The 16422-nt window shown below is 36.1% G+C and overlaps 1 protein-coding gene across 2 annotated transcripts in view; it reads left to right on the forward strand.

The window, feature by feature from the left end:
- Nucleotides 1-8001, forward strand: part of LOC141399556 (G-protein coupled receptor moody) — a 56503-nt gene extending 48502 nt beyond the window's left edge. For both annotated transcript variants that reach the window (XM_073978538.1, XM_073978539.1), the window contains exons 5-6: nucleotides 7326-7390; nucleotides 7461-8001. In XM_073978538.1, coding sequence (XP_073834639.1) covers nucleotides 7326-7390; nucleotides 7461-7866 — 471 coding nt within the window. In that variant the 3' untranslated portion in view covers nucleotides 7867-8001. The remainder of the gene's footprint in view (nucleotides 1-7325; nucleotides 7391-7460) is intronic.
- The last annotated feature ends 8421 nt before the right edge of the window (nucleotides 8002-16422 follow it).

Consider the following 16422-nt stretch of genomic DNA (forward strand, 5'->3'; position numbering starts at 1 on the left):
CGAATAGGCACAGTTCCCTCTCGGTGGTATGGGCATTGGTAGCACTGCCTCCCGCTTAAGCCTGTTCCTCTTGACTAGACGCAGTTCTCGTTCCGTAGTGGTGGCAACCGATTTAGATGTACCCTCTACTGCGTCAGCTCTGGACTTCTGCTCTTCTGGACGTTGCTTTCTCTCCAGGAATCTTGACGTTATACCTTCTTTCTTTGTGGTCACCTTCTTAAGTGTCACCTGGTCTTCATCGGACTTGTCCTTCCTTGTTGTACGGTCGCTTTTCGATGGACGTTTCCTCGACGTACATCTTCGCTTTTTCCTCCTCGTTGCGAGATTTTTCCGCTTTCGTACTGGCCATTTTTCGGCGGCTTCCACCTTCAGCGTACGGACATCTACAGCGATTTCGTCAGATTCTGCGCTAGGGCGACACATGCTTTTCTTCTCTTTGTAGCCCACATTAATCGGTATTTCCACATTGGACCATGTCATCACACGGTGCTTTATGTCCAGGTTAAGACCAAAGGCAATCATAAAATCTGCGCCTATGATAACTTCGTCTACGATATCAGCCACTATAAACTCGTAGTCGACCGATTTATTGGCAATAGTAAGTCTCACGGTTATCTTTCCATGTACTGCCGCAGGCTCCCCCGTTGCTGTGCGCAGTCTGACTCCATTTAGTGGCGTTATCTTTCCTTCTGCCAGATCTGATCTGATGATTGACTTTGATGCGCCTGTATCCAAGGTCAGAATTCGCTTGTCGCCATTGATGTAACCAGTTGTTGTAAGGTTGTGGTTTTTCTGCTGTACAATCGCTATGGAAATTGTGGGACCATCGTTTTCATCCTCTGCCAGCGGCGTCTCGTGATTGACGGAATTCACTTTATTTGATTCACCTGATGTCCCTCTTTCCAGATTCTTGGCCACCAGTTGGTCTTCGCTTTTCAAAGGCGGTGAGGCGGATCTGGTCCTTGGTCGTTGCAATCTGCATTCTCGTGCAATGTGTCCAGCTTTCCGACAGTTGTAGCAGGTCCTCCTCGTTTTGCCAGCCCTTCGTTTCACTTTATCTATTACCTGCATTAGTGCATCTTTCATTAGTTCGACAACGGTCTGAGGATTGTTGTCCTCAACTTCCAGCTTCCGCACATTGCAAGCCTGAGGTTTCACCATTGTCTCTTGCTTATGTCCGCCACCGTACTTAAGTTCAAGAGCAGCCATTATATCTCCATAACTGTTTCTAGAAGCGGCGGGAATATTCTGTAATACGTCAGCAGCACCGCCCTTCAATGCCATAAGTAGTCGAACCGCCTTGTCGTTATCGTTCCACGAATTTCTCGAAGCAACCGTCTCAAATTGTAATTTGAAGACATCAAACGATGTAGATCCGTCGAATTCAGGAGGCTTGATTTTCAGAGTGTTATCAATAACTCGCACTGGTCCTCCTTTGATTTCCAGTTCAGACATTTTCTTTTCCAGATTCACAATCTTCTCGTCGTGGGCCAGAAATTGCCTATCCAATTTCTTTAAATGGTTTTCCATAACCTCGAATCGCTTTCCAATAACTTGCGTAATATTATCGAGTCTTTCGCTGATTTTTGCCTCTAATTCTTCCAATTTTTCGTCGAATTCCTCCGTCAGACATTTGAAGCTTTCATTTATTGCAATAGATTCCTCTTCCATTCTCTTACTAAATTCCTTCGCCAACGTTGCTGTAATCACTTCGGCAAGCTCCGTATAACTTGCAACCGCCTCTGAAGTCTCATCTCTAATATCAAACTCATATTCGTCGATGTTCATTCCACGGCGCTCGAACTCTTCCAACAAGCGTTTTTGTAGTTCGGCCTTGTTGCCAGTAGAACACAACTCCAACTTACTTAGCTCCTTCTTCAAGTCTTCCACTCGTAGATCCTTAAACTTCATTGTAGGATGGTCGTAATCTCACTGCTGACACCAATTGTTACGGAATTAGATTTAACTAATGTCCGTGTAGACGTTGTTTTATTCCCCAGTACGATTTGTACCAAATAAAACAGGGTTCGTTTTAGATTACGTTTCTACAATGCTTTATTTACTTTATTACACTTATTCGGAACCGACTTTAATTACTAGCACACAGCTTGTCTCTAGTTAGCACGCAGCACTTCTTTAACCGATCTGTTCAGTTCAACGCTTAAAACACAACTCAACTCAATGTTGCCATTCGTAACTCTATTTATACCCAAAATCTCCTTGGTCTAGAAATATCTAGAACATATGGCAACCTCTCGAATCTGAGCAGCGAACACACAGACGCACATTCGCACTAAGCGAACAACCATTCTCACATACATACAAGTAGACAAGCACAGTAATGACGTAATTACAACAACAAACAACTACACGAAATAAAAGAAGTAGGAACTAAACGATAATTACATTATTATGGCAAAACGAACAAAAGAACATTAACAAAAGGTAATGTAACGACTAGAATGATGAAGAGAGTTCTACATGGTAGTTGTTGTTGCTTAAATAAAGTAAAAGCGTAATACAAACTTTACGTTATAATTCAAATTTTTAAATTAACGGAAATAAAACTAAACTAACATAAACCTATCAGTTACATTCGTAACAATATATGCGTATGGCAGTGCGTAAACTGTACCTTCTCTATAAAGTACGAACATTCCAGGTGCAGATTCTCAGATCATGGTTCTTTAAACGCTTGCGGGGGTCGTCAACATTAGAGCAGGTGGTCTTTCTTTTTCCTAGTTTCTTCATAGTTTTTTTGAAGGGTACCCAATGCCCAACCAAAGTTTTTATCTATTTCTAATATTGACTGTTAGGGCAAATATAATTTAATATTCATTTTTATTAATCTCTCGATGGAGTTGAGCTGAATGATTGAAGATTTGTTACATATGAAAAAAAGAAAGCTGAAGAGATTCCCACACAACCAACAAATTAAGCAACCGGCTTCGCTGTTAGTTACGCAGCTCGTCAGGCTTATCGTTGTGGTAGGTAGTGGCGTCTCTTGGCAATGCACTATAGGTAATTTGGCCTATTAATAGCGGTTGACTTACGTGCTTTTTATTCATTTTTAATACTTTATGTATATGCAAAAATAAACTAAAACAAAGAATTACACAGTAGAAAGGTTATTAGAAACTACGTTTATAACGAACAAAGTTTTGTGTTCCCAAAGAATTTATCTTACTATTTGTACACACATTCAACTTCTTAAAATGACCACGATTATAACGAACAAAATTTTGGTACTCCGCGAATAAAATTTATTACAATTTGTTAGGATTTAAAAGTAAGCTTTAATAAGAATATTACAGACGAACACGGTTTTAACGGACGGGGGCTTTAACGAACAAATTTTGTTGTTCCTACCCCATATTCTTATTTTACCTATTTTATTCATTCCAACCCAATGAATGCGGTTAAAACCAAAAAAGGTTATAATGAACTAAAATATTGATCCACCAAAAGATTTTTATATACATTGATATGTTTAAAGTATTGATTCGCGAGCAGATCTTTATAAATATTATTTTTTTAAAAGGGCCAACTAAGCCGCGCAATCATTATCCCTAGTTATTACAGATATAATTACAACAAGTAAGAAAAGTGTTAAGTTCGGTCGGGCCGAACTTTTTATACCCTCCACCACAATTTTCAGTCATTTCGGTGGATTAATGTGGCCACAACCTTCAAAATACCGAAAATCGGAAGGTACGTTCTATGGGGGCTATATTATGGCGTGGACCTATACCTACAGATTTCTGGGGGAAAGTTTCATACCCCCAACGAACACTAAATACCAAATTTCAGCCATCTCGGTGTGATAATGAGGCCAAAACCTTCAAAATACCGAAAATCGGGAGATATCGTCCTATGGGGCTATATCAAAATGTGGACCTATATAAACGTTTTATGGTAGAAATGTTTCTTAGCCTCTGGAAACACAAAATACAAAGTTACAACCGATTCTATTGTCAAATGGGACTAATACATTCAAAATATATTAAAATGACGCGTACTTTATATGGGGCATTATATGGGGGCTATACCAAAACGTGGACCTATATAAACCAACTTTGGTAGGAATGTTTTTTGGTCTCTGGAAGCACAAAATACCAAATAACAACCAATTCGGTGGTTAAATGGGACAAATATCTTAAAAATTCCTTAAAACGACGACACGTCATTTTGTATGGGGGCTATACGAAAGCGTGGACCTACATAGCCCGCTTTCAATACCAAAAGTCCTACGTACATATAATAGATTTACCCAAAATTTCACCCACCTACGTCAATCCGTTCGGACGCTAGAGTGATTTCCACAGACGGACGGACATGGCTATATCGATGCAGAATTGCACGCTGATCAAGAATATATAGTTTGTTTGGCTACAATGATTATTTCGAGTAGTTACAAACGTAGTGACAAACTTAATATACCCCCATCCTATGGTGGAGGGTATAAAAATGTTGACCACGACACCTCTGAACATTTTACAACACATGGTGAATATTTCTTTAAAGAAAATATCTTTTTAGTTCAAATCAGATGCTTTTTTGTGTTTAATATTTCGTCACCAAAAATGCCCGAAGACGTAACCCACAAATTCAAAACTTTACAGAATATCAATCTTATAAGGGCGAATATTTGGAGTATTATCAATCCTGTACGAATGGGAATAAGTAGTGAAACCAAAACCGCTGAAGCGCTTGGTTTTGGGATCCTCCATTACAACGAAATCTGCAATGGCAGCTCCAAAAAATACAATTCTCCTAACTTGGAATATTGTCTTGCCTTGTTGCAAGACGTGTAACCTTTACACCGTTCAATTCCCCGGTCACTACCGCTATTATACTTACCCAACACAAAAAGTTTGTAACACATCGAAATAATTGTCGAAGATCTATACTTATATATACCAAAATGAATGTCTCGCCGAGCAGAGTCGATCTTGCTATGTGTGTCCGTTTAGAGTTAGATTCTAAAGTTTAGATTAGATTATAATTAGATTTAGATTCTAAACCCTGTAATCACGCTACAGATCGCAATTTGAATCGGATCATTTTGATGGTTGAACGGGGTCCCCCAGATGAAGAAACCTATTGCTTTTGGTGATGGTGGGATAATATTCAGGGGTCGAAATGGGCAAACAACTTATTTATTCCAAAGCGAATATCTTTGCTTCTATAAGGCGTATGCCAAAAGCGAAATGAAAGTGAAAGTAGAAAATATCACCTTTAAAACGATGTAATATAGGTTGGCAGATATCGCAATAGCAGTTTATCCAACACAATTTTTCATCTTTGCAATTTTAATTGTAATGACGAATGTCACAGCTTTAGTTGGGGACCTTCCAAAAGCAAATTATGACTTTGAAAGTAGAAAATCCTACCTTTACAATGATACAAAGTAGGTTGGCGATGGTGATCAAAGAACGGAGATATCGCAATAGTCGGTAATACATCCCATTTTTATACCCTCCACCATATGGAGGGTATAATTAAATTTGTCATTCCGTTTGTAACAAATTGAAATATTCGTCAGAGACCCTATAAAGTACATACATTATTGATCAGCATAAAATTCTATGTCGATTTAACCATGTCCGTCTGTCTGTCTGTTGAAATCAAGATACAGCTCGCAATTTTAAAGATAGAGAGTCAATATTTGGTACAGAAGTTTTTATTACTGCAGGATGGTTGGTATTAAAATGGGATATATCGGTTCACGTTTTGATATAGCCCCCATAGAAATGGCTGAAATTTGGTGCTTAGTCTACGTTGGTGGTATAAAACTTTCCCCCAGAACTTTGTCGGTATCGGTCCATGCCTTCATATAGCCCCCATAGAACGGTATCTCCCGATTTTCGGTATTTTGAACGTTGTGGCCTCAATATTTCACCGAAATGGCTGAAATTTGGTATTTAGACTCCGCTGGGGGTACTCAAACTTCCCCTTTAAATTTGTCGGTATAGGTCCACGCCTTCATATAGCCCCCATGGAAAGGTACCTCCCGATTTTCCATATTTTGAAGGTTGTGGCTTCAATATTCCACCAAAATGGCTGAAATTTGGTATTTAGTCTTCAATGTGATATAAAACTATTTGCCAGAAATTTGTCTGTACAGGTCCACGCTTTCATATTGCCCCATTTCCGACTAAAATTCGTCGGTATATATCCACGTTTCGATATATCCCCCTTAGAACGGTACCTCCCGATTTTCGTAATACTGAAGATTGTGACGTCAATATCCCACCGAAATGACTGAATTTCTTTATTTAGTCTTCCAAGAGTTAAAAAATATTCCAGAAGAGTTTTATCAGTATAGGTCCACGTCTTCCTATATCCCCATAGAAGCGTACTTCTTGATTTTCGGTATTTTTTAAGTTGTATTTAGTCTTCTTTGAGTCTAAAAACCTTCCGTCAAAAAATTGTCGGTATAGATCGACGTTTTGAAATAGCCCCCATAGAACGGTGACTCACATTGTTTTACCGAAATTACTGAAATTTAGTATTAAGTCTTCTTTACACACGAAAGGAAACTAATTATTCCATTTTACTTCAATACAACTTGTGGTGGAGGGTATAACAAGTTCGGCCCGGCCGAACTTAACGCCGTTCTTACTTGTTTCATTTTTTTTTTGTAATCACGCTACAAATCGGAATTTGAATCGGATCATCTCAAAATGTTGATGGTTGAAGGGGGTCCCCCAGATGAAGAAGCCAAATTTATTTTGGCGATGCTAGGTTGGCGTAGGTGGTCAAACAACGGAGATATCGTAATATTCGCTAATGCATCCCATTTGTTCTTTTTTTTTTTGTAATCACGCTACGCGTCGCGATTTTGATCGGATCGTCACTTGGTGGTTAATGAGGGGGGGTCCAGAGAGTTTTGGATTTGGTGTTGGTCGGATAATATTCAGGATTCGGAATGGACAAAAAGCTAATGTGGAGAAAATTCAATGTTTTATTCTTATGCGCTGAGGCATCATTAAAAATGTAATATCCTTAATGTAAATAAAGATTAAAAAACTCTATTAGGGGTATTCCAAAAGGAAAGCCTGTAAATGGAAGAAGAAAAGATCACATTTACAATAATGCAAAATAGGTTAATGTAATGTAAAATAGGTTAATGTTCAATTTTTTATTTTGAATTGTATTGCTGAATATTCCAGGTGTGGTTGGGTGCATTTTAACAAAAGTGGCCTATATTAATAAATCTAACTTTTTGAGTTCTCCTCATTTTCAATAATCACTTTATGTAAGATCCCTTTCAAACCCTTTTGGCAAACATACTTATGGGTGCTAAATAATATATTTTACAGGATGCGGACAAATCTAATCCATCACAACAGATAGCTAATAACAACCCGCCCAAGGAAACAACTCGGTAAGTAAACGCACAACACATAAAACATCTGAAATGAATGTGTGTTATAGTTCTTCTTCCTTTATTGCAGAAATAAAAATCCCATTAAAACCTCCATAAGGACATCGTTCACCCGCTTTAGTCCACGTAAAAATCATTATGTTTCAATGGTAAATACATCAAATGCCTCTGCTATTTATCCAGGACGTATGAGTCAGAAGGATCGCCGTCTTTTGAAAATGATTCTCGTAATATTTGTTTCATTTGTGATCTGTTATTTGCCAATAACTCTAACCAAAATCTGGAAGGGCTTGTCCGACAATCATGTCTTCAACATAAGCGGCTATTTGTTGGTTTACATGACGACATGCATAAATCCCATTATATATGTGTTAATGTCTTCAGAATATCGTCAGGCCTATTGGAATTTGCTCAGATGTCGATGTGACGGTAGTAATTCCTTAAATAAAGAATTTAATCGTAATCCCAAGTCGTAACATAATGAATTGTGCAATATTTAATGATAATATTTTTAATTTGTATATTTTTTACATTTTTTGTATACTACACACACAAACACACACACGCGTATTAAGAATATAAAAATAAAAAATAAGAATACACACACAAAATAACTTTTTCATCGTTAAAATCGGTTAAATACCCCTGCGGGAAAATAAATTAGTTTAAAAGTAGTATATAACTTGTTTAAAAAATAACCACAAGTGGTTATTTTTCTATTATTTTCCATTACGCCAACTAACTATTTTAACAAGGGATGAGCTAGGCAGTGGACAATTGTCCATCTCTGCATTACTTTTAACTAATTAAAAACCAACTATTTTTGACTAATTTATATCTAACTATTTTAAAGAGAGTTAAAAAAATATTTCTTATTTATTATATTTTATTTATTTTTAATTTCTTTTAATTTTCTCTTTTGCTTTTATCTTTGACTTTTTATTTTGACACCAGTTGTTTCTCAGTTATGATTCCTTGTTGTCCCTCCTTCCGTATGTCGAGTCTGTCAAAACAAGCTTGTATAATTGTATGTTGCATTTGTATCGAAATAATTACGAAAGTGTATATGAGAATTATTGCGTCGAAAACACACTATTGAACATTAAACGTTTTCCACTGGTTGATCTATAGATGACTTTTCAACTAATTAATAGTTGGTTGTAGAATAATTGCTTTGTAACTGACTATTTTCAAACTGGTTGATAACTATGCAGAGATAGTCAGTTGTCTATTTTTTAGTTTTCAATCTGATTGATCTATAGATGACTTTTCAACCAATTTGTAGTTAGTTGTAGAATAATGCATTTATAACTAAATATTTTTCAACCGGTTGAGTAAAGTCTCCCCTGGACTTTATGAAAAACTAGCCGATCCGGTCCGCGTTGCTGTCCCTTGTTTTATGTTACCTTTTATTAAATCATCAATTATATTTTTCTTGCATCGCTAATTAGTGACTATACATAAAAAATCTTCAGAAATGTTGGTGTTGATATGCAATTTTAACATACCACCAAAACTGATGACTTGAGGCATACATTTATTTCATCTGCTGCAATAGTATAACTGGAAGAGTTTGTCTGAAATCTAAACGTGATTTTCTTCTTAAATCCTTCAAGAATCGATCTTTAGGCTCTAAAATGAGTACCTAGGGTCGCAGATATAACCATTATTGCCTCGCAAACTCACCGATACGTTTGTCAGTTTTTCTAAAAAGGTGTTTTCAATAAATAGGGCATTGGGAAGATACCCCGCCCCCTCCGAAATTCAACAAAATATATAGCCTATTTTCACCACAGGTCTTCCCTGCACATTCTCTGAAATGTATTTAAAAAGGTGGGCACGCTAATATTGCGTTTTTTTAAAAATAGGGGATAGGGGAAGGTATCCCGCCCCCTCCAAAATTCAACAATATATGTAGCCTATTTTCACTACGGGTGATCCCTGCACATTCTCTGAAATTTTCAGAATATCGGTTCAGCCATATACAGTGTTGGTCACATAATTAGCACACCCCTTTGGGACAAAATGATTTCAGTCAGCTAAGAGTTTTGATAGGGCAAATTGCAATATTTTCGTAAACAAAATCCTTTTCTATAATGTATTTAACAGATTTAATGATATAAGTGAATAGTATTATCAGTGGTTTTTTGAAAATAAAAGTTTTGTGAAGACGCCTAAATTATCAAGGGGACATATAATTAGCACACCCTATGATTATTTAATTTAATTCAATTAATATAAAAAAAATTAATTTATTTATATTGAAGTTAATTCATATTCAAAACGCATTGAACAAATCATTTTTATACCCTCCACCATATGGAGGGTATAATTAAATTTGTCATTCCGTTTGTAACACATCGAAATATTCGTCGGAGACCCTATAAAGTATATATATTATTGATCAGCATAAAATTCTATGTCGATTTGACCATGTCCGTCTGTCCGTCCGTCCGTCCGTCCGTCAGTCCGTCCGTCTGTCTGTCTGTTGAAATCAAGATACAGCTCGCAATTTTAAAGATAGAGAGTCAAAATTTGGTACAGAAGTTTTTATTACTTGCAGGATGGTTGGTATTGAAAATGGGATATATCGGTCCACGTTTTGATATAGCCCCCATAGAACGGTACCTCCCGATTTTCGGTATTTTTAAGGTTTTAGCTTCATTATCCTACCAAAATAGCTGAAAATTGGAACATAGTCTTCTTAAGGGGTATAAAACTTTCCCCCAGAATTTTGTTGGTATCGGTCAACACCTTCATATAGCCCCCATAGAACGGTACCTCCCGATTTTCGGTATTTTTAAGGTTTTAGCTTCATTATCCTACCAAAATGGCTGAAATTTGGTACTTAGTCTACATTGGTGGTATAAAACTTTCCCTCATAACTTTGTCGGTATCGGTCCATGCCTTCCTATAGCCCCCATAGAACGGTACCTCCCGAATTTCGGTATTTTGAAGGTTTTAGCTTCTATGTCCTACCAAAATGGCTGAAATTTTGTACGTAGTCTTCTTTCCCCTAGAATTTTGTCGGTAACGGTCCACACCTTCATATAGCCCCCATAGAACGGTACCTCCCGATTTTCGGTATTTTGAAGGTTGTGTCTTCAATATTCCACCGAAATGGCTGAAATTTGGTATTTAGACTTCGTTGGGGGTACTCAAACTTCCCCTTTAAATTTGTCGGTATAGGTTCACGCCTTCATATAGCCCCCATGGAAAGGTACCTCCCGATTTTTCGTATTTTAAAGGTTGGGTCTTCAATATTCCACCAAAATGGCTGAAATTTGGTATTTAGTCTTCAATGTGATATAAAACTTTTCGCCATAAATATGTCTGTACAGGTCCACGCTTTCATATTGCCCCATTTCTGACAAAAATTCGTCGGTATAGGTCCACGTTTCGATATAGCCCCCATAGAACGGTACCTCCCGATTTTCGTAATACTGAAGATTGTGACGTCAATATCCAACCCAAATGGCTGAAATTCGTTATTTCGTCTTCCAAGAATTATAAAATATTCCAGAAGAGTATTATCAGCATAGGTACACGTCTTCCTATATCCCCATAGAAGCGTACTTCTTGATTTTCGGTATTTTTTAAGTTTTAGCCACATTCTCTTACCTAAATATAGGAAATTTGATATTTAGTCTTCTTTGAGCCTAAAATCTTTCCGTCAGAAATTTGTCGGTATATATCGACGTTTTAAAATAGCCCCCATAGAATGGTGCCTCACATTGTTTTACCGAAATTGCTGAAATTTAGTATTAAGTCTTCTTCACACACGAAAGGAAACTAATTATTCCATTTTACTTCAATACAACTCGTGGTGGAGGGTATAACAAGTTCGGCCCGGCCGAACTTAACGCCGTTTTTACTTGTTTCAAAGAAAAAATAATTTATCACCCCGGAATCTCAAAATATATCCCAATAGCGGACCATTTTTCGTAATGTACACCTAAACGTTAGAAAGTCGCCAAAACTTTAAAAACAAATGTACAATTGAATCTGAAATTATTGGAATTGTTAACCGATTACTGAAATTTAAATATAAAGTGCAAAAACTTTTCAAAAAGTGTTTAAGGTAGATCATTCATTCAAGAAAATTTTCGATATGGAAGGGGTTTATAGAATGAAGATCAATAAAATGCACCCTTATGTAAAGAAGGATCAACTTATAACACCATTTGTTATTCAAAATTACAAGTCTGAATAACACCAAAGACCTATCACTACAAAACTGTCAACAAAGCGCTAGGTGAACACGTAGCACATGAGTATGTTTAAAGGTATAAGCCCTTTCTAACAATAAAGGATTTTGAGGTTTGCTGAAATTGGTCAGAATCAATGAAAGTAGGCATATACTATTCAAGATAAATGTTTTCTGAATTATTTATTTTAAACTCAATCGTTTTAAGCTCCGGGAAACATATTATCTTGCGGTCTCACTAGACTATCTCCAATTTGCCTTATGTTTACAAAATTATTGAAATTTGCGTAGGTCCCATAGAGATGAACATAGGTTTATCGTGGCATACATCACGACATATCGGTAAAATTCAGTCCAGATGGATAAGTATTTATATAATCAATAGCTCAAACCATCATATTACAGTTTCTTAATGAAAATTTTTGTGTCAAACGGATTTTACAGATGCACACTGCTGGTGGGTACATCGCACTAGTCGCAAATTTACAGAGATGAACAAGAATATGATGTTTTATTTGATGTTTCTATAAACTACTTGCCTCATTGAATTTGTTTACATGTGAAAAAATCGATAAAAAACACTAAAAAACTAAAATTTCCATCAGTCCTTGGGACCCAAGGTGTACCCTATATAATTCCCTTCTGACACTGAAATTTCGGAGACGGGTGGAGAGTATATCTAGCAGACTCGAACTTATTCCCAAACAAAAGGGATTTCAAACTGAATATGGACGAACATATTGAAACTATTCACAATATTAGTGATTCTTTTAAGGTGTGCTAATTAGGTGTCCACTGAATTTAGGACATTTTTAAATTTTTGGGGGTTAGTCAAATTGACAGATACGTTTCAGTTTCTGTATTGCGTTGTATTCTTTAAGCATACTACTGAGAATATATTAGTACAAACACTTTATTCAATACAACTACTTTTGAAGGTCTTTTTAGGCAAAATAAATATTGGTAGTGAGGTGTGCTAATTGTGTGACCAACACTGTATATTTAATAGCTGTAGACTTGGTCTATTCCTTCCCAACTATATGTACTTCTGTATATAATGATGACTTCTACTGACTTCAAAATTTCATTGAAATTGGACATACGTATCAAAAACATAAAATCGACCGAAAATATATATGAGAGCCATATTCCGATATGAACCGATCTCGCTATAATTTGGCACATTTCCTTTTAGACTAAATCCCGTCTCACATTCCAAATTTCATTCATCTGAACCGATTTCTATATAATTTGGCACATTTATGTCTAGACTAAATTCCGTCACACATTTCAAAATTCAGCGAAATTGGACATATGTATATAGCATGTTTGGTACATCAAATACAAGAAATAGGGCGAAAATACATATGGGAGCTATATTCAAATCTGAGCCGATTTCGATATAATTTGGCACAATTATGTCTAGACCAAATTCCGTCACACATTCCAAATTTCATTGAAATTGGACATACATGGCGCGTTTGGTGCATGAAATAAGGAAGTCGGCCGAAAATATACGTAAATAGGAGTTATATCCAAATCTGAACCGATTTGAAAATCATTTGGTAAATTTATTTCTACATCAAATTCCATTACATATACCAAATTTGAAGATTGTATCTGTAACAGTTCTAAGGATATTTGCATACAAAATCAAAAATGTAGGAGGTACCTCCGGTTTTGATGCTATATCTCCAGATCAACGCGGAATTTAAAAAAAAATGATATATTTTCATTCCAGGCGATGTAGCAATATGCTCTACAAATTTCAGGAAGATCGGTTCAGCGGTTTTTGAGGCTATAAGCACAAACAAACGTGCAAACAAATATATATATTATATATATATATATATATATATATATATATATATATATATATATAGATTTAAAAAGTGGGCGTGCAAAAATAGGTTTTTTAAAAAAGTAGGGCATGGGGGAGGTACCCGCCCCTTCCAAAATTCTAGCCTATTTTCACCACGGGTCCTCCCTATACATTCTCTGAAATTTTCAGGAAAATCGCTTCAGTAGTTTTGGATATATAACATATTTATGAAGTGGGATTGCTAAAATAGCGTTTTTAAAAAAGTAGGGCATACGGGGAGTACCCCGCCCCATCCAAAATTCAAAAAAATATATATAGCCTATTTTCACCACGGGTGTTCCCTGTAAATTCTCTGAAATTTTTAACAAAATCGGTTCAGACGTTTTTGAGTCTATACGGAACATACATACTAACATATACACATTGTCTTTTATATAAGATCCCAGCAAACCAAATGTCTGATGTCCGACACGTCTGAACAATTTCGGAAGCAAAGTCGTTCAGATTTCGTTCCGATTTCTAAACGATTTTTCAGAGAGGAAATAGTTCAGATTTTGTACCGATTTCGTTCAGATTTCGGAACGAATGTCGGATAGAAATTTCCTTTCCGAATTTCTTAAGGATTTTCTTCAGATTTCGTTACGAAATCGGACCGAAATCGATCCAATGTCGCTGCGACATTTTGTTCCGAAATTATGTCAACCACTTCATACAACTTTCGTTAAGATATCGTTACGATTTCGGACGATACGTCCGACATTTTGTTCCGATTTCGTTACGAAGTCGGTACGATTGGTTTGCTGGGATAACATGTCATTATACGTATATGTATAAGTGTGACTGAGCACTTAAAATTTTCTAACTGAGAACATCACTTAGCAAGAACAAAGCTACACCTAATATCGTATGTTGATTTCCAGCACCATCTGCCGAAGTATAGTAACAATGGCATTATTTCAGAATGAAGTCAATTCACGAACCCGCTTCACTATATTCCCATTCACGAACCCCGTTTTTCCCTATTTTTATGTCAACACGAACATTCACAATAGCACTTTTAGTCAAGACACACACTAATCGTTTTTCCGAAAATACACGTTCATAGACTAATAAATTAATGGACAGAGAAATTGTATTGTGCTTGTTTTTGTTGGGGTCGCCCTAACACGCACTACGCAGTGTGTTCACTAAATTGTATTTTGTTTTGGGGTAAATTGCAAGATGTAGATCCGGCCAAATGCTCTTTGCTCTTTTAATGGGCAATATCCATTATGTTATTTGCGCTTTTAATACGCAATGCCCATTAAGCTCATAGCATAGACTAATGAAAAGATAGACGACGGAATACTCAATTTTGCGCCGTCAAGCTACTCAAACAAGAAAACTCAAAAAAGTTCGAAGACGATTTTTGCGAAAAATGACAATATTTTCATGTATATTTTTGTCTGAGGATATTGTTCCCATCAAAAACTAACCCCAAGTTGTCTTTTGCCAGAACAAAATATTTATTAACTTGTATTTTTTGCCATTTTATTTTGAGTTGCGTTTTCAACATACTCAATTCGAACATACTCGGTGAGAGCATTCCTTCGTCTATGCTTTTATAACAGACCGCATTAATTAGGAGGGTTGGCGTTTTTTGTTTGGGATGACGACTTCTATTTTGTTTTTCAAAATAGTCTGGCTTAATCCCATAGTCGTTGTTTTAATATTTTATTAAAACAACTTTAATTTATTAGTGGGAAAAATTGGCGATATTTACCAAGGGGTAAGGCAGGGAATACTATAGTTTCAGATCTCGCCACAGATCTTCATCAGTTCCCTTATTTCTTGTTTTCCCACTAATAAATTAAAGTTGTTTTAATAAAATATTAAAACAACGACTATGGGATTAAGCCAGACTATTTTGAAAAACAGACCGCATTAATGTTTAAAAAAATGATGAAATAAGTAATGAAACATCAAGAAAAATTAAATATTAATTCTCCCTTAAATTTCCCTCTCTCTCCATTTTGCTAAGCCCTCCTTTTATTAGTCTATGGCAATGCTGAGCAAAATAATAAAAGAGAGTATTTAAGGGAGAATTGACATTAAATTTTTCTTGATGTTCTATTCCTTCTTTTTAATATATTTGTAACATAAATGTTGTCTAAAATAATCCATGAAATTATTATTGCCCATGTGCTAGCACACAGGCGTGGTCAGCCCTGGTCTATGGTCTGTAATAATGGTAAAAGTGGCAAAAGTAGTAAAAGGTGTGAACTGCTCTCACATCAATTGTATGCTTACATCAAGTAAGGCAACACTTTTCGAGTAAAAAGTGGTAAAATTTGAAGATTCTTGCGCGTAAAGAACAGAGCTTGTATAAAATCTATATATATATATATATATATATATATATATATATATATATATATATATATATATATATAAAATTCTTCGAGTCTGCCATGATGTTCGAAATTAAACTCCTCCGAAACTGCTGGACCGAATTCGATGAAATTTTGTATGTGAAGTTTTTAGGTCTGAGAATAGGTTTTTAGCTACTTTTCATAGTGGTCAGTGGAGTGACCAGGGTACCTCCCCCACAAAATTTTTTAAGAAAACGTGAAATTAAGGATATTTTTGAACGTATTGTTTTAAAATTACTTGCAATACTATGGTAAATACTGCCTCGATCCTGAATGGTCATCTCGGAAGTGCAATATCGCTGTCAGCCCAATTTTACAAAAATTTATTATTATAGATAATATCTTTAATCTCAGTAAGCGTGACTATACAAACGCTATAAACACTGGCTTTAATAAGTGGGAAAGCGCGATCAACCCCACATTTTGGAATACAGTACAACCTCGATAATGTAAAATGCTGCGTGATCGAAATTCCAAAAAAATTGATTGAGAAATCAGGCAAAACGTAAGATAGTTAAATAACTGGAACGTCTAAAAATTTTTGAAAAGATTCTTCATATTGCCACATTCTCGCCTCAAACTTACGGCGCAT

The sequence above is a fragment of the Musca autumnalis genome, unplaced genomic scaffold, assembly GCF_047663935.1.
Source record: "Musca autumnalis isolate F117 unplaced genomic scaffold, ASM4766393v1 scaffold_3, whole genome shotgun sequence".
In the NCBI taxonomy this organism is placed as follows: Eukaryota; Metazoa; Arthropoda; class Insecta; order Diptera; family Muscidae; genus Musca; species Musca autumnalis.